This window comes from Arachis ipaensis, chromosome B5 (assembly GCF_059453495.1).
Source record: "Arachis ipaensis isolate K30076 ecotype BB chromosome B5, ASM5945349v1, whole genome shotgun sequence".
In the NCBI taxonomy this organism is placed as follows: domain Eukaryota; kingdom Viridiplantae; phylum Streptophyta; class Magnoliopsida; order Fabales; family Fabaceae; genus Arachis; species Arachis ipaensis.
Genome location: NC_142440.1, coordinates 152923547 through 152947450, shown reverse-complemented (window position 1 = coordinate 152947450; position 23904 = coordinate 152923547). Strand labels below are relative to the sequence as shown.

Sequence of the window (23904 nt, the reverse complement as noted above, 5' to 3'; positions counted from 1 at the left end):
TTTTTTCTTATGAATTGAACCATACTTCAACCACTTGATTGGATTCAAAACGATAAAAGGAAGAGAAGGAATTCCAATAAAAAAAGGAGAAAGAAGTAGTGTTGATGACGACGATAACGAAGAAGAAAAATAACGAAGAAGAAGAAGAACCTGCAGGGATATAAGAAGAAAAAAAAAAAATAAAATGCTTGTAAAAAAATAATTTATAAAGACTTGTATAAAAAAAATGTTTGTATGTGGAGAATAATTTAAAATTAAAATAAAATAAAATTTATAGATTATTTTAAATTTTTTATCAATTTTAAGGGTAAAAATATATTTAAAATATAAGACATTATTCGTTGAAATAAGTCTAAAATACTTATGCTTGCTAGTATAATAATATCATTCTAAGAAATCAATATAGTCACTTCCTCTTTTCACTTTCAAACAACCTTATCCTTTTGCTTTGAGTTCATTCACCCCACATACACAAGAAGACAAATAAATAAATAAACACAAAACAAAACATGTGAATTATTAGCGGCACCTTTTCAGATCTAATTTTCACATCACAATTCACAACATCTTCATCATGGAAGGAACTAACGACACGTGTGGGACATTTCAAAAGCCCTACCCAAGTTATGACACTGACAATGCACCAATTATTATAGTTTTGTTAATTTTAATTTGGTGATTTTCCATTTTGTTATTCAACACATTATTATATACCAGCCGAAGGACTTTGCCACGCTAAGGCATTTATCGTCTTAATTGGCAATTAAAAAAGGTCTTATGCAAAGTCCACGATAAAATTGGTCAGTAATATAGAAGTCCATGTCAATGTCAACAAATTTTAGCTCAAATTACTGCTGTTTGGTAAAATTTAGTTCGGTAAAGTATGTTTTTAGTTTTTTAAATTTGTTAAAAATTTTAAAAATATTTTTTAAGTTTTATTTTATTTTAAATTTATCTTAAAATTAAATTATATTAAATATATTTTTTATGGTTAACTTTTAAAAAATTTAAGACTCATTTAATAATAATTTTACAAGAAATATTTAACACAAGTAAATCAAATATAATTGTTATGTATTATTATTGGATTTATCATAATTTTTTAAAAATTTAGTTGTTAGAGATATATTTAATATAAATAAAAAATTTTAGGGACAAAATTAAAACAAAATAAAAATATATTTTATCCAATTTAGTTTTTAAAAGTAACTTATTAAAGTGAACCTTTTTAAAACTAATTTTTTAGAAATTGTAATAGTTATATTTAATCAATCAAAATCAATATATTTTTAATAAATATAAGTTACAAAATAATATTTGATAAAATTACTTATAATATTTTAAAATGATTTTAATAAACTATATTTGTTGAAAGTGCACCGCATGAATTGTAAGTTTAGAATGTCCTTGACGAAGATACTACCAGAAACATGGAAGTTACCATTGAGAAGATACCCAAAAATAGTAGCAAATGTGGACAAATTTTGTGAAGTTTTTCGACGATTTTATTTGTTCATGGCCAACTTGAGATGAGTTCTCTCAATAATTACAGATTCAATGATCACTGTGGCGAAATCAAATAATTTTCACTTTTAAATTCTGCACTTAATTAAGTGTTTTTTTCCATCCTTTTTAAATATTTTTATGCAGTTTATACTTTTCTTAAATTTAAACCATCGCCTAAGGTAAATTCAATTTACTAGGGAGGGTGCAGATCTTTTAAATTTTCCAATCATTGGTTTCTTTTCTCTTTTTTCCCGTATTGCCACGGAAAAATTAACAAGGTATATTAATTATTTGATTTTAGATATTATTGATGATGTATAATTTTTTCATTTAGTATGATTTTTAAACTCTGTCATATCTCTGAATCTTACTTTTTTCTTTAGTATTGATTATGCACTGATTTTATTAATTTTTTTTCATGATTTTATAGTTATTTTTGTAGTGTGATTGTGTTCACTATACATTAATTTATATTTTTTAATTATTATATTTTTTGTCCGTGTTCTTTCTGGCTAAATACAGTTTTAGTACCTAATTTTACAATATACATTAATTTAGAGACTTTAGTGATAGAATAAAATGATTCAATTGAGAATGAATATTAAAATTACAAAAAGAATACCAAAAGAATATAAGAAGAGTACATGTTTATCTTTAAGAGGATAGATCTAATTAATTTTAAAAGTAAAATTTATTAAGTATGATCAATTGAAATAATAACTAATTTGATTAGGTCCTTTACTTTTAATTCATTACATCCCGGCTACGGTTTTGCTGATCAACCACTTCTTCCCTTCTCAAGCAAACATTTTAGCTATTTTTTGAGGTAAGTCACATATTGTGCTTATTTAAAATACTTTTTATAAAAATACAATATTTTACAACCTTAATATGGTCTCCGTAGCTGATTATTTTGGCAGCTAAACAAATTATAATGTAACATCTAATTTTTTTGTTCGATTACTCTCTCTGGAGAGTAAAGAATCCTACCCCAAACCTCCTCAGAAGCCGCCGCCACCATCCCTTTTTTATGTTTATTTTTTCTTTATTGGATCTCTCTCTAATTAAAGGGATTAGCAATTTGCTTACTGAATTATTTATCTGAAACTAAGAGAGCATTTAGTTCAAAGATAAAGTAAAAAAATAGGTGCTTTCGCTAGTGATGTAAGTTGTTAATTTTTTACTATTAACTACTTTTTTGTATTTAAAAGACTACTTGAAGGTTGTAGAAGGCTCAGAGAAGGGGGTTGAATCTATGGCCTTCTTTTACTTTAATGAAATAAGGCTTTGCTTACAAATTTTTACTTAGAATCTGTTTAAACTGTGCAGCAAAAACCTTATAAGACAATTTCGTTTTATCTCATAAATAATAAAGAACAGAACTTAGAAGAAGATAAGAAGAATGACACAAGCATGAAGGATTAAAGTATTACATACACCAGTGGTGAAATTTTCACTATAGTTAAAGTATTACATACACCAATTCATAGGATTTACCCAATTCTTTTCTCTTAAGTTCTCAACTAACTTGACTTGGTTATGCTAATACATAATTCTTCACTTTAAGTGCTAACCCAACTTAGAAAGGGGGTACCTCACAGGTATAAGACACAAGACATCTGAAACACCTAAAGAAATCTGAAATCACTCTAGACTTTCCTCTCATGTGTTTCACTCAGCCTTTTATCACTCATAGGCTTTTTCTTGATTTCTCTCTTTCTGCCTTTTACCTCTCAAGAAATTACAGAAATATATATATTGAAAATAAATTACAAACGATAAAACATGAAGGAGATTAATGCTTCAACAACCTTTGTTGCTATAAGTTGAACCGAATTCAGCTAACTCTAATTGAGTTTCTCATCTTGGTGAAATGCTTCTTTAACTTGGAAAATATTGTCCAAAGTTAATGAACTCTTCACAGAGAAGCTCTTTAGAACAATACCCAAACTGCCAAACATTGGTTCTCTCTCCTTGTCTTTAGAAAGAAGAAAAAATTTTCTTTTGTACCTCTTTCAATGTTGCTGAGTTGCTTTCTTCTAAGTCAACTTCTCGAACTATGTGCTTCACTAACTTACCTTTTCACTATTTTTAATTAATCCCTAAATTAAGAAATTTGAATCTAAGTCTTTTTGCTTGACCGAAAATTTCAGGATAGCAATGAAAAATTTGTTCAGTGGTAAACCCAGATCTGAACCCTTGAGCTAGAGCTTTGTCCTCAAGAACAATTTTGGCCTTTGATTTACAGCAGTGATTATCAGAGATCACTTTCTCCATTTATCCCAAATTAGAGTAGCAGAGAGTTGGGAAAGGAGTGAAGAAAGTAAATTGCATGCAAATAAAAATAAATCACCTTTAAATTCTGACTTAGCTTAAATGGGTTTGATTTGAGTGATTAGACCTTTACTTTTTGCTTAACCTTTCTCTTTTTTTCTTCTCTGGTGAATGAATGGAGAAGAAGAAGCTCTCTCTCTCTCTGACCGAAGCACACTTGTGAAGTGCATTGAAAGGCTTCAACTTGAGTGATGTACCTAGGGTTTAGATTCTCTTCACTTACCTCTCAATCCATGTGATTTCTTTGTCAATTTTTATTTGGGTTTCGTTTGTAAATATTACCCACAATAGCAGATTTTGTTTCTTTGTTCCATCTTGGGCTGTTGCTATGTTTATATCTTTAGCCTGCAACACTAAATAAGACCATCAAAACTAATTGGGTGTTTAGTCTAATAAAATAATGTTTGTCATCATCAAATTAAAATTAGTTATATACATAACTCGACACTACTTTTTTTTACCATTCACTAACTCTTTTTTTCAATATTCCTTGTGCAAGAACTAGATCTACATGTATTAACGATGCAATTTTGACTCTTACCAATGCTGGGATCCCATGCATGATCTTGTAACTTCATGTAGTGCTGGATACTTTAATTGCACCCCTTTGCTTGGTATGCATCTATTTTACTTGATTTTTTAATGGACTAAATTCAAGTTTGTATTTTCTTTTAAACTGCTTAACTTTTGATTTAGCTTTGTGACTTTGTAATTACTAAAACTTGTATGAATATGAAAAGATTTAAGCTATGTAAAAGATAGTGCTGGAGGTCCTAATATTGTTGTTGGAATTCTGTCAAAGTTGGATAAAATGACACTTTTTTAGGTTAATTTTTATGACATCATTTTATTTTTTATATATTTTTTTAGTTAATAATGTAAGTTAATTTTAGACCTTTCTTTTTTATTATTCCAATATGCATTATTTCTTTTGTTGTTGGATGTAGATAGATTCTAAACTATCAATTGACATTTTGAAAAATGTTATGCAACTGGCAACGAAAGGCTGCAAAGCAATTACAAATTACATCCGAAAAGTAAGTGTTGTACCTTAATTTTTCTGATCATTCTCAAAGGAGTCAAATCATGATCTACTAATTTCTTAGCTTAATTCCTGATCTCTGTCTTATTTAGCAAATTTTATTGGAGCATACAAAGCAACTGGAGTATTGACGGGGTGTATAATTCAGTGACTGGAGTTATGTGTCATTTTTGCTATTTATCTAAAAATATTTTTGCATGTGGATTGTCTGTGTAACAAAAAATACAGAGTTTGATAAATTTATTTTACCTTAGTACTTTCAGACTTTTAGTTTTCTATATTATTTTAGTAAAGTCTAATATTTATTTTGTAATAGTTTCATTTGAATATTTTTTTAACATTAAACCTATTTAATTTAGGATATTTGCTTTTCAATACTAAGTATTAGTTAATTTTATATTTTTATACTATGGATAATAAGTATAGAAATGTGATTATTTTTTTAATATTATATGATGTAATTTTTATATTAAGGAGCATTTTTATTATGATTTTTTTAATTTAATTTTTATCTTAGCTACGAAAAAAAGTGTGGCAAAAAAGTTCAGTCTGGCCAATTTTGTCACGGATAAAGTATGACAAAAATAATTATTTTGTTGCGCATCCTTTTATTTTGCCATGAAAAAGAGTGTGTCTAAACGTGCTAAAGTGGTGGCTAACAAAATGTTTTCATGGATGTTAAAACTATGGTTATCAAAATAAAAAATGTGGCTAATTAAAAACGTGTCATTCTCTTTAGCTACAGATGTTCATTTATTGTAAAAAGCAAAATTGTCACAATTTTTTTAGAGTTTAGTTACAAATTTTTCTGTAGCTAAATTCCTTGTTTTTGGTAGTGAGAAAAAACCTGATGGAATTTATTTTTGCTCTATTCTTGGATCAACAGATTCGTCACTCGTTATTTTCTTTTTATGCAGAAAAAAAACATCTAAAAAGCCGACTCACTAGTCACTACCTATAACAAACAACCAGCATATGAGTTAACTAACTGTAATAACTTAACTAACTCTTAGCTAACTAACAGAAAATCCATTAATAACTGAATTTTATATAAATATCTTGTGAACTATGTCATGTAACATTAATAAAGAGTAAAAATAAATCTAGATATTAATTACTTATATGAAGTGATATTAAATATTATAATTTTAAAAATACAAATTAATTTTTAAAAATATATCATAAATATTTTTAAAAGCACCGTAAATTTTAAAGCTAATAAATAAATAAAACTTTATTTACCAATGACACCTCAATCCTCACATAATAAATAATCATTGGTACAAGGTCAAACTTCTACCAGGAGGTTGTGATAAACAGCAGTTGACCTCCATTCCAATGTAGACATCTGAGACTTAGAGTCATCAAGGAGTGGCAAGCATCTACCAAGGCCAGTAAGCTAAGATTGTTTTCAAGAATCAGATAAAATAAAATATTTAAAATATAATATAAAAGTAGAAATATAAAATTTAATGATTTTATATTTTTTGTTTAGTAATAAATTAAATATAATATAAAATAAATAATAAAAAAATTAATTTTTTTTTATTTTTATATAAAATTTAGAATAAAAAATATAATTATAAAAATTAAAAATAATAATAAAAAAAATAAATAAGTTATATTTTCGTTTGTTGATTTTGTATTCTTCTATTAGAAAGAATACAAAATATATTAATTTAGTGTTTCAGGACACAATATTTTTGTTTATATCTTATCTATTAATTTTGTATCACCACAACAAGCTCAATAATTATCAATCTATACATTAATTAAACCACATTTTCACCATTCCAAACTATCACAATCATTTTCTCCATTTATCATTATCAAAACTCAAAATTCTCATCATATATCAACAACATCAATAATCATCAACAATTCAATCCTATTTTAGGGTCCATTAGCCTAAGTTGCCCACAACATTACATATTATCTAAAGAAAATCGAAACCATACCTTGGCCGATTCCCACACAAGCTCAAAATACCAAAATATTTTCAAACAAGTTTCCAAAGCTCAGCCACCACTTTAACTCAAATCCAAATGCTTCAAATCCACCAAGTTAACTCCAATCAACAAGAATTCCAAGCTACTACATATAATTTACCAAAAATTAATCCTAGAGTTCACAAATATGACAAACCACAAGGGTATAGAGCGTTCTTATCTTATCTGCTGTGGGTTGGGACAAAACCCAACAATAACCCAAGGTTAATCACCACCTAAATAACCAAAACCACAAAACACACTCAATAATTAAACCCAAAATGCGAAAATGTATAGAGTAGAAAATTGGAACATGGATTGCAAGATTCTTACCACTTTGTTTGGATAGAATCAAAAAGTTTAGTGAGAGTTTCGCATGGCCACAAACGACATGCAAATCGGAACTCCGTAGCTCAAGTTATGAGTCGAAGAAGGTGATGATGAATAGTGTTTGTTTTCTTCTCCCTTCTCAATTCTCAGCTGCTCTTCCCTTTCTTTGTGAATAATGTTGTTAAAATGGCCACTTAACAAGCCTATATATGTTGGGTCTTGGGCCTAACTTAGGTCCAATCTAACTGTTTAGCGTTTTTGGTTTGTTTGCCCCAACTATGGGCCAATAGATAAAACAAAAGTTTTGGGAAGTCAAAGACAATCCTAAAACTTCACATCGATACAAGATATTAAAGCTTAATGAAATATATAAGTTAAACCATAAACAGGGTAATCTAACTTAAGAAATTTCTACTCTAACAGTCACTGCTATTTCACAGCCTTCGCCAACCTATCCTCTATGCGATTCCATCGCCACCACCTACCGAACCTCCTCAATTCCAGCAGAAAACATAGGTAATGCAAATAAGTAAAGCATAAGTAGTATACATATACAACAAGTAAAACAAATAGCAAGTAGAAATGTGATTCATTTAGGCATAATTGAAGTTAAGCAAAGCAAACAAGCATATAGAAGATGCATATGATGAATGTCTATCCTATTGGCAGTGATATCACTTGTTGGTTCAACTGCCAACCCGCCACATCCTTTAGGATGTAGCCTTTCTGCCACATCCTGGAATATAGTGCCCGACTCACTCTGTGCACCTAGGAATATAGTGCCCTGCTCACTATCATTCCTGGGATATAGTGTCCGACCCACTTTCATGCGCATCCTAGGGATATAGTGCCAGACTCACTCTTGTGGTAGAGAAGGTTATGTGAGTGGGACATCACCTCAGCCCTCACATCTGAACGTAGGTAGAAGACTGCCACAACTCCTACACCGGCGCCGCTATCTCGACAAGCAAAATTCATCACCATCCTTACCTGAGGTGCATAGCAACTTACCAACAATAACATATCATGACTCATCATTCAGTGATTCACTACTCGCACTCAACTGATTCATCAACCTTAATCTTTCACAATTTCTCGTCAACTTTCGTTATCTCAACTAATCATAATCATTCTCAGTTCTCAAGTTCATAAACTATATAAATACCCTGAGATATAGTGTCTAACTCACTTTCAATTATGAGATATAATGCTTAGCTCACTTTTAACCAATTCTCAATTCCTCATTAATAAAATACTCCACAAATCAACTCTCGCTAATTTCATCCACATGACTTCCAAAATCTAAGTCACTGGCTCTAAACTAATAATAAATAACCTTTTTAATCTGCACAAAACTCTCTCACTCATTTCAAAGCCTAATCATTAGCTAAGGGATTTTGAACAATGACTAAAGAGGTTTTAAAGGCTAGAAGATTGGTTAAACATTTAAAAATATCATTTTCAGCTAAAACAAGGGTTTACAAGCTTGTGAGGAAATCAAACAATTAAAAATAGAAGTTTGTGTGAAAAACATGATATTGTGCGTATGCACAGCTTGTAAAATTTGTAGGGCGTGTATACGCACGAGCGTCAACACCTGCTCCGTTGCGTGCGTGCGCACTATAGGGTGCGTGCGTACCCAAACCAGAAAATCAGGTTTGCTGTAACTTAGCCAAATTTAGTCTTTTGTACCTAACTTCTGATGTCCAAAATTTTCTCTACAAAATTCTGATTTTCTCAATCTTTAAACCATTTTAACGATATTAAAATTAATTCAATTTGAAATAAAGTCCAATCAAATCCAAAATTCAAGGCTCAGGTTATAGTCTAACGAAGTTGGTTAAAAATCTATTTTATCAAAATTGTGCCGAATCCTCTATGCTTTCAAAACTCAAACCAACTTACTCACAACCCAAACAATACCAAAACAACTCAAAATCCTTACCAACATTTCTCAACCATTTTCTCAATAATTCAACTATCTAAACCATTCAATTTTCACCTCATCCAATTCATTCAACAACTCCAAATTCAACATAAATCACATCAAAACTCCTCAATTTCCATTAATCCACATCAACCTTAATATTACTATTCAAAATTTCCATCTATCATCAATTTTACATGTATTCCTTCTTTCATTCAATTAAACATAATTATCATCAATTATCATCAACATCAATAATTCTTAAAACTCCCCATCAACACCAACAATCGTCGTCAACTTCGTATCACCACAATAAACTCAACAATTATCAATCCACACATTAATTAAACCACATTTTCAGCATTCCAAACCATCACAATTGTTGTTTCTCCATTTATCATTATCGAAATTCATAATCCTCATCATCTATCAACAATATCAATAATCATCTACAATTTAGTTCTATCTTAGGGTCCACTAGTCTAAGTTACCCACAACATTACATATTATTTAAAGAAGACCGAAATCATATCTTGTCCGATTTCTACACAAGCTCAAAACACCAAAATAATTCCAAACAAGCTTTCAAAGCTCAATCATCACTTTAACTCACATCCGAATGCTCCAAATCCTTCAAGTTTATTCTAATCAACAAGAATTTCAAGCTACTACGTATAATTTACTAAAAATTAATCCTAAGGTTAACAAATATGACAAACCACAAGGGTATAAAGCGTTCTTACCTTACTTGCTGTGGATTAGGATAAAATCCAACAATAACCCAAGGTTAATTATCACCTAAATAATTAAAACCACAAAATTCACTTAATAATTAAACCCAAAATGTAAAAATATATAGGACAAAAAATTGGAGCATGAATTTCGATATTCTTACTACTTTATTTAAATAGAATTGAAGAGTTCGGCAAGAACTTCGCGTGGACGCAAACGGCACGCAAATCAGAGCTTTGTAGCTCAAGTTATGAGCCAAGGAAGGTGATGATAAATAATGTTTAATTTTTCTTCTCCCTTCTCAATTCTCAGCTGCTCTTCCTTTTCTTTGTGAAGAATGTGGTTGAAATGGACACTTAACAAGGTTATATATGTTGGGCCTTGTGTCCAATTTGAGTCCGGTCCAATCATTTATGGTTTTTAATTCATTTGGCCCAACTTTGAGGTAAAAACTTTTAAGATTAGTGTTCGGTTTTCAATTCTAAATTATTTTCATCTTTCCTAATTAATAAATTCAATTTTCTAAATTTATTCACTTATAATTAAATTTGTTTTCTCACTCACAGTGCTGGTCCAATTTAAGCCAGTATGTTCTTTTACGCGATAAATCATATTTTTACGCTAAATTCTATTTTCTTCATTAGATTTTCTATTTTAATATTTCTTATCATTTTCAACCTATTTCAGATAATTATATTTTTATTTTATTTTAATTAAATGGTTAATTAATTTCCGATTCTTATAGCTTTCACTATGGCCCAAAGCTCGGCATGCATGATCGAGCAACTACCTAGATTGTAGGAGAACCCAGTAGTGAACATATCTAAATGATCCCTAAACACGCCCCTATAAGCTGCACTCTGAGATTGAGAAAAAATGATCTATTTTAATGGACTGCTCCGGCAGAGTCTCCAATAGATCTAGCACTCGTGTGCTAAATTACTCCAACTTTGAAGAGTCCTACTCCGTGCATATTCCAAATTTCCATGCTTCTAACTTTGATGAGACTTGTCGCAGTGGTGGGACTCATGTCACTTCCTTCAGACACGCACTTGTTACGGTAAAACTACAATGAGGAGATTGCAACACCAAATAGACAAGCTCAACTCCTAGAATAGGAAAGACTACCGATAAGTCAATCCCTCTTGGCCATATGAAAGAATTCTGTAAGCGCATTCCTTGGCAGCAACTCATTCCAAATAATATGAGCATAGTGACAATCTCTCAGCACACGCAGAATAGTTTCATCTTCATTGTGACAGCTTGGGCATGCAACAACAGTGGTCATATGCCTCCTCCTTCGTTCATCATTGGTCAGCAAGACATTTTTGGCTGCCAACCAGAAGAAAAAATGAATTTTTTCTAGACCTTATTCATTCCATTTAATATTAAACACTCATTCCGAATTGTAATTGTCTCCCATAATGGTCTGATAAGCTGATTTGAGGTTGACGGAGCCATCAGTAGAGGCAGCCCAGGCTACATGATCTGGTGTCTTTCATGGGGATGGCAGGATAATAGTTAAAATCTTGATAACTACCTCATCCGATAGCCATTTCATGAGCTTCCTAGTATCCCATGTACCTGAAACGAAAAGGAAGTCATTCAGCGATGTGTTACATTCAGTAGTAGATATTACCTGAGTTGCATATTGGTGAAGTTTGCCCATTGTTGGCACCTAGTTATTTTCCTAAAAACTGATGTGAACACAACAAATAAAGTTTCAATTAACATCCTCCTAGGTGGAACAGATCCAATTCTAAAGATTTGAGTTGCTTCTCCTATTTGAAATATTGGTATTATATCATTCCCATAATTGTACTTTGCTCTGAGGACTCTAGCTCAGAGGGAGTCCTTCTGTTTCATAAGTCCCCATCCAATTTTTATCATAAAAACATGGTTTAAGCCCTTGGCATGCTGAATACCCAGGCCTTCTGCTCTCTTTGGTTTACTAATATCCTTTTAATTTATAAGATGAACTTTCTTTGATTGTTCAGTTTTTTCCCAAAGGAAGTTCCTGCAATGACGATTAATCATATTACAAGTAGCAATAAGAATAAAAGCAATTTGCATAGTATAACTAGGAATAGATGTTATGATATATTTCACTAGAATTGCTCTCCCTGCCAGAGATAAGGAAGAAGCCTTCCACTTATTGAGTTTGGAACTTATTTGATGTTGTTGCATTTTTTTTATTTCTCCTTTTTCTCTTTCTAGTGGTTGTTGCAGTATTTTTTATTTTTTTGTTTAATTTTTTTATTCTTATTAAGAAGATGAAAGAAGAAGAATTATAAAAAGGTAAAATAAAAAAAATAAAAATAAAAAGAAGAAGAAAAAGATAATAATGAAAAAAAAAGGAAAAGTAGGAAGAAAGTTTTAAATTGTGTAGAATTTATTAAAAAAATAGTACTAAAATTTTTTAACCGTAACACAAGAAATTTTTTAATTTTAATAGTAAAATTTTTTAATCATAACATAAACTTTTATTAAAAAAGTGAAACAAAAAAAATTATCAGAATATAAAATAAAAAATTATAAAAATGTAAAAGAAGAAAAAGATAATAACAATGATAATAAAAATTATCTAAAAAAAATAAAAAAATTAAATTATGTAAAATTTATTATTATTAATCAATTTTAATCAAGTTAAATTTAGGTAAATTTAACTAAATGATAAAAATTGACCACACTCACATGCACATCCACAATTCAAATGAGATCTACTAAATACCTAATTTTATATATTCAAGGCAACTACAGATTCCTCCTTTCTTCCACTCCTATATTTTGTTCATCCATCTATGTTTTCTTTACAAATTATTTTAGTAAATTATTTTTTTTATTCATAAAATTTTAAAATATTAATAAATATATTTATAAATAAGCAAAATTAGATCAATAAAAGATGAATAAACTATATTTTATTTATAAAAGTTTAAAATATTAATAAATTTATTCATGAATAAAATTAATAATTAGATAAATATATTTTTTGTGAATATAAGTTAATTTAATTTATTTATAGATAAATATCTTAGAATTTTAAATTTTATAGATAAAAATAATAATTTATTTAAATTATTTTCCAAAAAAATTATATTGACTGGATGTAAAATTCTATAAAATGGTTAGCAATGTACACTTCTAGAAGGAAAAAGTTAGTAATATAATTATACAAATTGGTCCTATAACTGATAACTCTATAACTATAAGTATAATAATAATTATTATTGATTTATATATTTATTAAGAACTAAAAACGTAAATTAAAAAGGAAAATAGTACTGTTTTTCTGACATGGACGCCATTTCTTCCGCGGCTTTTACTTTACTAAAGAGAAAGAGAATTGAATACGCGTAGCAGATTACTTTTTTTTTTTAATAATTGAATAATTATTTTAAAAAAGATATTTCCTTTTCATCTTCCACCATCTTCTTCTCTCCAACTCTCAATCTGGGTCGTTCACTTTCTCTTCTTTCTTTCACTTTTCAACCTTCCGTTCAAGCTTCACCCTTATCTCTTCCCTCTTAATTCTTAATATTAGTCATTATTCATAAAAAAGTAAACTTTTTTTCTTCTTTTTTTGTGGGTATTTGTTGATTTTTATTTTCAGTGCGTTGCAAGTGGTAGTGAGTAGTGACAGAGCCTATTGTTTTGGATCTTTGGTTTTAAAATTTTGATTTCTTTATTTAATTTATTAAAACTGGGTTTGTTGATGAGTGCTTCTGAACATGTGGGGTTTTATTCTTTGCCCCCTAAACAAAGGCAAATGTTGAATTTTTTATTTTTGTTTTTGTTTTCTTTAATTGGTCTATGAGCGTGATTTTGGGGATAGAGTCTGTGTTGTGTTGCATATAAAAATAAAATAAAAAAATCCCTTTTTTTGGTTCTCTTCTCAAACCATGGAACCAAATCTTTCCCTTTGTGTATTCTGTGTGTAATAGCTTTGATTCATTTCAGTTAAGTTAGTTGGTCTTGTGTTGTTTTGTTTTGTTTTGTGTGTGATTGATGCAGAGAAGAGGAAGAAGAAGAATGGCATGCTGAGAGTTTTGAAAAGTGTTTTAAGTGTTGATACTTTTTGTTAGGTAGTTCCATTTGTTGAAGGTGGAAAGGAAAAAAAAAAGAATAAAAATAAAATAAAATAAAATATAAAATGGGATCTGGTAATGAAGTTCATTCTGTTGGAGAGTTCAATTTAGATGCCAAGTGGCTTATAGATCCCAAACAACTCTTTGTTGGCCCAAAAATTGGGGAAGGTGCTCATGCCAAGGTCTATGAGGGAAAGTAAGTCAACCCTTCTTCTCTGGTTCCTTTTCTCTCTCTCTTTTTTTTTTTTTCTCTCTTTGATTTTGTAGTTGAAATCTAATTTTGGAATCAACTTTTGTTTTTGTCCTTATAAGTCATAACAATTTCTACTTTCCTTTGTTTTTTCTTCATGGTTTGTGCAAATTTTTGTTTTACTAGTAAATCATTAGTTAGCATTAATCTCGTTCTCCTCTGATCTCAGATTAAGTCCAATCTAGATTAAGTTCACACTATGCATTCATTCGATGGTATTATTTGATGAATTGTGTAGTTTGCTTACTTGCTATTTTTGGAATTTTCTGGATGCAGGTATAAAAATCAGAATGTTGCTGTTAAGATTATCAACAAAGGAGAAACCCCAGAAGAGATTTCGAGGAGGGAAGCTCGGTTCGGAAGAGAGGTAGCCATGCTATCGAAAGTTCAACACAAGAATCTGGTTAAGGTTGTTAGCCCCATATCATGAACTGTGTGCTTTTCTTCTTTTGAATCCAAGTTAGATATATAGCTTCATTTCATTATGTTTGGTTGACAGGTACAAAAGCCATGTTTGGTTGTCTCATGAAAGTTTTTATGTTTATTGTTGTTTCGGTTTGATGCCAGTTTATTGGGGCCTGCAAAGAACCTGTTATGGTTATAGTAACTGAACTTCTATTAGGTGGAACGCTGCGCAAATATCTCTTGAGTATGCGGCCAAACTGCTTGGATATGCGTGTGGCAGTTGGATTTGCTCTTGATATTGCTCGAGCAATGGAATGCTTACACTCCCATGGGATCATTCATCGGGACCTTAAACCGGGTATGCTCTATGATTGTTGAAAATTTTCACAATGAGCTGGTAGCTGTTAATGGAAATGATTATGACACGGTTAACTATCCTAGTTAGGTCACATTTTTCATGTTACATTGCAAGGAGTTTGTTCTCCTGATTAATTAGACCTTCCAACAAATAAGATTTGTTCCATTAGGTGGGGTTCACTACATCGATTGAGCGATGCCAAAGTGCTCTATTGTGATTTGTGAATCATATATATGTTTAATAAGTAATTATCATTTATATTTAAATCTCATTTGATAATATTGTTAAACCGTTCAAGCAAATTGAAAAGTGCAAGTGGCGCCTTTTCTTTCTTGGCCACTATTATCCCATGCCAAAAGTGAGTGGGTAGTTAGCAAATCACTGTTATTTTAATATTATCCGGAAATTCTAGGCCACTGAGTTTGAGATGATAGAATATTTTGATAATATTAGCATGTATCTTATGTATCAAAGAAAAAGCATAATTCTGATAACTTGTTTCTTCTTTACTTCCCAGATAATTTGATCTTAACAGGAGATCATAAAACAGTTAAACTTGCTGATTTCGGTCTGGCCAGAGAAGAGTCTTTAACGGAGATGATGACTGCGGAAACTGGGACATACCGTTGGATGGCTCCAGAAGTATGAATCTATTCTCAAAAGCTTTGAACATTTATTAAATTTCCAATAGGTGGTGCCGTATTATTATGGAACTCATCATTACTTTCTTGTTTGGTGGCAGCTTTATAGCACCGTCACTCTGCGACAAGGCGAGAAGAAACATTACAACCATAAGGTTGATGCTTACAGCTTCGCGATTGTGTTGTGGGAGCTGATCCATAATAAGTTGCCATTTGAAGGCATGTCTAATTTACAGGCCGCATACGCAGCTGCTTTTAAGGTAAGATGACATTTCAATACTCGGCTTCATATTCAATTCGGCTTAAGATGATCATATAGAATTTTGTTGCGCCACTTACAAAACTCAAAAGGTCTCCATTCTGGTAGTAGAACAGTTATGCTGAGTTACATTTTTTGAAGGGTCCATATAGGCATATTTAACCTTTTCATTTGGAGTCTAATTTGGTCTGATATATTAATGTATATTCAATATTTATACTGTCATGAAAAATCGACAATTTTCGTAGAATGTTAAAAGTCTATTCAATTTTTTTATTCAAGTATGATCAAAATGAGCAAAAAATATGCAACATTTTGATTATCAGACTTCAAAAATTTGAAGGAACCATTTCATTGTATGTGTTTGTTTCAACTTATTTCGAAAAAAAAAAAAAGGTTTTCATAAAGAATACAGGAGGAGGTTTGTGTTAGGCCTTTAACACCTAGTATAAAAACTTTGTCGAATCTTTATGACATAGACCAAACACCTTATTGCCCAGGTGTAGTGCAAAATGAGTAAAGGTTCCAACGATTTCGTGAACGGATGAGAGTAAATAAATTAGTTCACCAAGGAACTTGGTGGATAAGGTTTTGTTTTTGTTGTTTTCATAAACAACTGTACTTCTTAGGTTATGCCATTGGGTTGTTATAGTTTCTAGTTGTTATATTCTCATTATTATTTGATTTTACTAAGATTCATTATACAACTATTTTACTCTTTCAGAACACAAGGCCTAGTGCTGATGACCTTCCTGAGGATTTAGCCATGATTGTAACTTCATGTTGGAAGGAGGATCCAAATGACCGGCCGAATTTCACGCAAATCATACAGATGCTTCTCCGATATCTCTCCACCATTTCTCCACAAGAGCCGGTTGTTCCTCAGCGGATGAATTCATCGGAGAACGCTGTATTGCCACCGGAATCCCCCGGCACAAGCGCTTTGATGTCTAGGAGAGACGACTCCGGGGAAATCCCAAAAGCCGGTATGGAAGACAGACCTAAAGGGTTTTTCTTCTGCTTTAACCAATGTTACTGATTATGATCCCACAAAAGGGCACCCCTCAATATCAGTTAGGGAAGAAAAACTAAATAAAAATCACATGCACCAATTGTAACTGCTAGAATCTTGATAAGAAAATGTTAACTATGATTATCAAATAAGTCAAGTTTAGTAGCAATTGTAACAAAGAAGGCACCTTAGCTCTCAGCAAGAGTTGCAAGCTTTTTAACATTATGTTGACTTATTTCTGACTGGCATATCCAAGAAAAGCTCAGAAAATTTTGGGGTCAAGGTTGCTGAGATGTAATATCATTGTAAATTATAAGGTTCATATAATTGCCTTCACCCCCTCTTGTTATATATACATATAGATGTGGCATGGATAATAAAATCATAAGGGTGAAAAATGTTCTGTTGGTCCATTTATTTGTTCCATTCATGAGTGTTTGTCAGTCATTAAGCAGCAAAAATGTTCATGGAACAACTAAATTCAGATTGAAAGATGAACCTAATATTGTAGGAGCTAAAAACATGTATTAGTTATTGAACTGAAACGACTATAGTTTTTTAAGTAATTGAGAAACAACAAAAGTAAAATGAGAAAATGGGAACATATTGTCCCTTTACAATTGGTAATTTGGCATATAAATTCTAATATTAAAATTGTGGCTAATTGAATTAATAATCAAAAGTCGTAAAAAAAAAAAATCACACTTAATAACATTACTTGATAGTAAAAAAACCAAGAGAATTCATTCGCATTTGAAATTAAAAGAAGCCATGATAAGTTGGAAAACAAAGTTGACAAAATATAATCGCCGTTGCCGGGGATCGAACCCGGGTCGTCCGCGTGACAGGCGGAAATACTCACCACTATACTACAACGACAAGATGGGAGGTTGTCAACAAAATCAGTTATTTGTCAAATCTTACATACTCGAGTCATCTCGGGGTTAGTGCTGAGAAGATTGTTAATAACGTTATTAAAGTTCAGCTTGGTGAACAAGAAAGAGTAATTTACCATAATGCCACTGTCAAGTGTCAACGAGTGAAGACTTAACGCCAAAGCAAAGGTTCGGATTGGTGGAGTCAATCGTGGGTCCCACTCCGAACCAAAGACATAGAGATGTTGTTCTTACAAGAGTTTAGGTTCGGATAACCGAACCAACGAGAGTGTTTTCCCGCTTTCTCTCTCATTCTCTGACTACCTTACTCACTTGCTCAAGCAAACCGCGACAGCATAAATACTCAAACTCGCTTTCAAAACGAGCCTTTCTCTTTTTGATTATCTCTCTATCTATCTATGATCATTTCTTCTTTGTGTCTTAGATTCTGATTCTTGATTGGTTTCTCCATTTTTGGCAAGTTGTTTCTTGAATTGCAATAATGGCTAGGTGAGCTATAGATTTTTAACAGAATGTGGAGATTTTTTATTTTTGCATCTGATAAAGCTTTCACTACCTTCTTCTTCTTGTGATTTGGAGACCCTTTATAGCGTTGATGAATAAAAATTCAACTTTTTCAACTGGGGTTTTTTTTAGGGTGGTGTCAGAGGAATGTTCCCCTGTTTCTCAGCTTTGTTTTTGTTTTCTCTTCTTTTCAGTTTCCTAACAAATATATATATTAAAATATAAAACTATGTGGTTGAGTTTTGATGATGAATGGATCATGGATGATAGCATGTTTTGGCTTTTATATTCCCCCTAAATAATAATCATGGGAAAATGGATGATGGATTATGTTACATATTCCCATTACAATGAGTTTACCTTAGCTTATTTTTTGTGTTTTTGAAGAAAATGTGATTGTTAAACCTAAATTTTAAGCAAATTTGGACATGCATGCACTGAACTGGGGCTTAGAAAGGATATATAGATGTCCTAAATCTTATTTTCTGGCGCGAAAGAAACATTTGAGAGGTACTCAATGATGATCATAGTTACCTGGATGATTGAAATGTGAAGTAAAAAAGCCAAGATGGTTTAGCTGGATTTCCAAATATACTACATTGTTTATGAACAAGAATTAATTCATAAATAAAGAACTTCAGTTCATCATCCTTGAGTCTGAAATCTGTCCTTTGTGTTCCTCAAAATGAAGTTGGTAGAACAAATTTTCTGAAGAGGATACAGTTGGAGATCACTTACAATGCACAAGCCTTTCTTAATTATTACCCTAATTTTAATGATCAATGGCATCACATAAAAACTAGTTTTCATGTCTAAATTTAACTCATAGGTTTGAAAGATCAAGGCTTCTATCATTGATGTCCTTAAACATGATCAGTGCAATCATTAGAAATAGTAGATTTTTCACTTGACGTATAGTTATATCTTAGAAACTATATAGAACACAAAGCATGCTAATTCTAATTTCTATGAATCCTTCTTATGATATTATGGCTCATTTCTTCATATCTTATCTAATACAGTTTCACAACCTCTTTATGTATCAGTCTAGTTGCTTCTTTTTCTTTTTTATTTCTCAAAACCCAAATATGCTTCTTTTTCTAGCTGGGTTATTGACATTGGAGGACTTGCAAAGAAAGTGAAGAATAATACACTGCCATTAGCTGATCAAATCAATGACTGTGGAGCATATTGTGAATGTCCAATATGTCATTATCACATTGATAACATTGATGTATGCTATAATGAATTCAACAAAATCTTCAATCTCTGTTCATAACTTCATGTATAAATTCATGATTACAGATGTTTCATTAAGAACATTCCTTTGCCTTTTGTAGGTTTCTCCTGAGTGGCCAGGCTTTCCGGCCGGCGTGAAGTTTGATCCTTCCGACGTAGAACTGTTGGAACATTTGGCAGCAAAATGTTGTGTTGGAAACAAAGTGCCTCATGCCTTTATCCAAGATTTCATCCCAACACTAGAAGGAGACCAAGGAATATGCTACACACATCCAGAAAATCTTCCAGGTGAGGTTTCTCTAGTTACCTTCTCTTTCAATGTTAGCTAATAACTTAAAATCAGGGTTCCTTATGAACCTTATTCCTTAAAGATATTGCTCTTTTTTTGTGAACATTTATACTTGACCAAGAAACTAGAAAAGCATGAAAAATACAATACATTCTAGCATGTTGGGATATATAATGTAGTGGTTTAATCAAATATCAACAGGCATATAACAAACTTGCTTGGATTGTGGATCTTACTTTCGCATGAAATTCCAAGTTGAGTGTTAGGATTTTAGATAGTAAGAGCAAGTAAGCTGAATAACAAAAAGTGACACAAAATACATTAACGTGGTTCGGCTTATGCCTACGTGGCAAAGACGACAAACAAATATGAAGGAAATACAAAATATGTGATACCAAAATAATGACCAAATACTTAAACTAAACCAAGTCTCAAATACACCAAAAATACTTTATAGTACTATCAAATAGTATAAAGTATAAACTCTTGGCTCTCAGGAGAAGTAAACAAGAACAAAATACTTCTCCCTATACAAAGAGAGACACGAATAATTAATACGAATCTTCTCTAACAACCAAAAGAGTAACCAAATAGACTTGGTACACACTAATGTGGAGAAACAACACTCAAAATGAGACCTTACAAATTTTCACTAACAACACTAATATTAACTCATAATTCAAATTCCATATATCTAAATCACCAAACTCTTAGTCTTTTATATAAGCAACTAATGTGAACAAGATGGCGAAGTATATCTACCATGTATGCATATGAACACACAAGTTTCAACTTGTGATATGTTTGAAAGTTGAACAATTTCAATTTGATCTTTGTTCATTTCACCATGCATGTTCAAACTCCTTTTGAATAGTAGCCACAATTTCAATTTGATCTTTGTTCCTTTTGATCACCTTGCATCCAAATTGATTTTGATTTGGCAGTAGTTAAGTAATACAATCCGAAGTGTAAATTATAAGATTCGAATCATGACTGTAACAGTTATCTCAGCAAGGCAAAGTGTGATAAACCAATGTCCTAAGACTCAGAGTAGTTCATGCACATAGCAGAAACAAGAGAAGGAAAGAGAAGAACAATGAATATGAAATTCATGTAGCATTTGGAATCAATGAATTGTGTATAGTTCTCAAAGTTGTGAACCATATATAATTAACTACCTCATAACAATGACATTGCAACATTCTCAAAAAAAATTAGACCTGCAATGTTTGCAGGTGCTAAGAAAGATGGGGCCAGTGTTCATTTCTTTCACAAAACAACTAATGCATATGCTACCGGACAACGAAAGCGTCGAAAGATTAATCATCAACTAGGCCTAAGTGAGGAGCATGTTCGCTGGCATAAGACCGGTAAGACCAAAGCTGTAACAGAAAATGGAGTACACAAGGGCTTCAAGAAGATCATGGTTCTTTACATAAGGCCTAAAAGAGGTGCAAAGCCGAATAAATCGAAATGGGTGATGCATCAGTACCATCTAGGGAATGATGAAGGTGAGAAGGAAGGTGAATATGTGGTTTCAAAGATTTTCTATCAGCAGAAGAAGAAAACTAAGAAGAATAAGCTGAATCCATTGGTGGCTGAAGATTCTGTCATGGCATTACAAGCAAGTCCAAGAACACCGAATCCAAATCCACCAAAACGGCCTCGGACAGGAAAATCTGTTGACTGTGATGACAATTTTGATGAAACTGACCTTATGCTATTCACTCAGGTAGGTAGCTATTGAAGGCTGATCATCCTTTTAGTGAACTCAAATGAAAAAGAGAAATGAAATACTCCCTCAATTCTATGAACATTTCTTGATTGTACTAATAGGCCTAGAACTAAGTTATGCTAAATTTTTTTACTATATACGCGTTTTGATTTGTTTTAATCGAATTTTCATGTGATGGACTAGGATGGAAAGCCTACTATTCATGGAGAATCTCTTGCCCCACCACCATCTGAAGTTCATGGTGATGAAAATAATGGAGGCTTTAACAACACTGCATTGTTATCTGTTGAAACACAACCTGTTGAAAACTCTGACTTTATTGGATTGGATGATATCTTACTATGCAAGGAACAGACATTAGATTCTTCTTCTGCTTACCTAAATGATTCTGGTTTGAAGTCCAACAATCTGAAAGGCTTTGCTTGCAATGCAAATGGAAATGCAGCTGAATTGTTTGGGGATGTGAATGATTGTTATGGAATTTCAGTGCTGGATAACCTGGGACTGGACAGTCCTCCTGATTTTGATCTTTCTGTAAGCACTCGATCACCCTTGTCGTCGTAGGGTATGTTCGGTTCGCAGTGTAAAATTAAAATGGAACGAAAGTTTTCATGGATGAGCACTGTATGTAAAAGTTTAAAAGATGAAAGTTGTTCCATGAAATTGTCCATCCTATTGTCACCATGCAACCAAACATATCATTAGCTTATATTCGATAAGTGTCTTAGAACAGAAAATACAAAGATACCGAAATAATTTTTGTTCTGTTATAAACACATTTAGTCATAGAGTAGAAATTTCTATAAATAAGTTTGTGTTTTCTAATATATCTGTATTTCTGTTCTAAGACAATCATCAAATATGACCTTTGTGGTTTTTTGATTATGTTAACATGCTCTCACTTATATGTGATGCAGAATTTGCAATTTTGTTCTCAAGACAATATCATTGACCTTCAATGGCTGGACATACCATAATGTATTTGCTGAACCAAGTTGTATTTGACACCAATGCTAATCCCAGAAGAGATATCATCATATAGTTGAATCATTTAGCTTAAGTAGGTGTAAGGTTTTTCTATATGTGAACTGTTTCACTCTACCATGTTGTATTGTGAGAAGTATTGTCATTGTTTGTCTGAGTTTAGAATTTAGAATTTAGAACGTATTGTTGTGATGAAATATTTTAACTAGTAAATAAATTGTTGTTTAATTGTAATATGATAGTTCATATTGTGTTAGTTTGGTCATCTGAGAATATGAAGTTGTATCTATGTTATATCTAATCATATAATAGCAGCATAATATATGTTTTAGCCTTTTAGGAACCAAGATTTGGATTGCCTAAATGTTTCACTATTTAAAATGCTTGTAGTTGTGACAAGTAAGCACAATTTTATTGGCTCCTAATCTTAAGAAATATTTCTCTTACTGTACAATTAGATTTTTATCTTTTTTTGTTTTGTTTTGTGGTATAGACAATTAGATTTTTATCTAATCTCCTTATTCTTCTCTATCTCATCTTATCTTATGAAAATAATCATATTTGCCTATTTTATGATAAAAATAACCATATCTTTTAACAAATGGTTGTCCTGTTTATGTGCTAAGTAAGCATTGAAAGTGATACAAGTTGAAGACAAGTTTAATCTTCAAAAAGCAAGTTTAAAAAAGTTTGCTTTTGCCTCTGATATAATCCTTTTTCTGTCTATATATAACTTAAAAATTAAAATATACAAATTGAAGAATTATTAACTGAAAAAACTAGTGCATATTATCCTTTTTAAAGTTAGGAGCTTTCAAATTTAAAGCAATCTAAATAAAATTATTTATTTAATTTAATTTAAATAAAAAAATTAATCAAAACTAAGGTGATATATTGATAATGATAGGGTAAGATAGAGTTTAAAGTTAAACTTTATCCTAACTTTACATCCGCGTTTAAGTTCCTCAATCTGAATTCTATTCGCATTCTAAACAAATATTATTTATAACTAAAAAATATTTTTATTCAAATATAATATTTAATTCTTCTGAATTTTATAATATCAAATATTATTTATATATTATTAACAAATTTAATTAATAATTTGATAACATTAAATAATTGTGTAAAGGAAAACTTGGTTAAATTTCCATTCCACTCATTTATCAAATTATTATTTTATTCTTGAATTTAAAATTTTAGTTATAATATTTTAATTTGTTACATATTTATATTTTATTCGTATATTATTATTTAGTGAATATTTATTTTACCAATTTAAAAATTATTTTTATTTTTTAATAATAACATCTTTAAAAAAAAATTAAAAAAAAATCGAATCAGATTAAATTGAAAATAAAATAAAATTGATTCAATTAACCAAT

At 31.0% G+C, this 23904-nt stretch overlaps 2 protein-coding genes and 1 non-coding gene across 3 annotated transcripts; 2 read left to right on the top strand and 1 right to left on the bottom strand.

Moving 5' to 3' along the window:
- The first annotated feature begins 13156 nt into the window (after positions 1 to 13156).
- ATN1 (Protein kinase superfamily protein) lies at positions 13157 to 17285 on the top strand. The gene is made up of 6 exons (XM_016348434.3): positions 13157 to 14143; positions 14474 to 14606; positions 14765 to 14960; positions 15478 to 15602; positions 15703 to 15861; positions 16585 to 17285. Exons 1-6 carry the CDS (start codon positions 14013 to 14015, stop codon positions 16897 to 16899), a joined length of 1059 nt encoding a protein of 352 aa, XP_016203920.1. The 5' UTR covers positions 13157 to 14012; the 3' UTR covers positions 16900 to 17285.
- A 394-nt stretch (positions 17286 to 17679) lies between these two features.
- On the bottom strand, positions 17680 to 17751 carry TRNAD-GUC (transfer RNA aspartic acid (anticodon GUC)). Its single transcript has one exon. It is a non-coding gene; the product is annotated as a tRNA-Asp (tRNA).
- Positions 17752 to 18142: 391 nt separating this feature from the next.
- On the top strand, positions 18143 to 22558 carry LOC107641376 (SUPPRESSOR OF GAMMA RESPONSE 1). Its single transcript, XM_021103046.2, has 6 exons — positions 18143 to 18257; positions 19377 to 19506; positions 19613 to 19799; positions 21036 to 21532; positions 21719 to 22069; positions 22453 to 22558. Exons 1-6 carry the CDS (start codon positions 18250 to 18252, stop codon positions 22510 to 22512), a joined length of 1233 nt encoding a protein of 410 aa, XP_020958705.1. The 5' UTR covers positions 18143 to 18249; the 3' UTR covers positions 22513 to 22558.
- The last annotated feature ends 1346 nt before the right edge of the window (positions 22559 to 23904 follow it).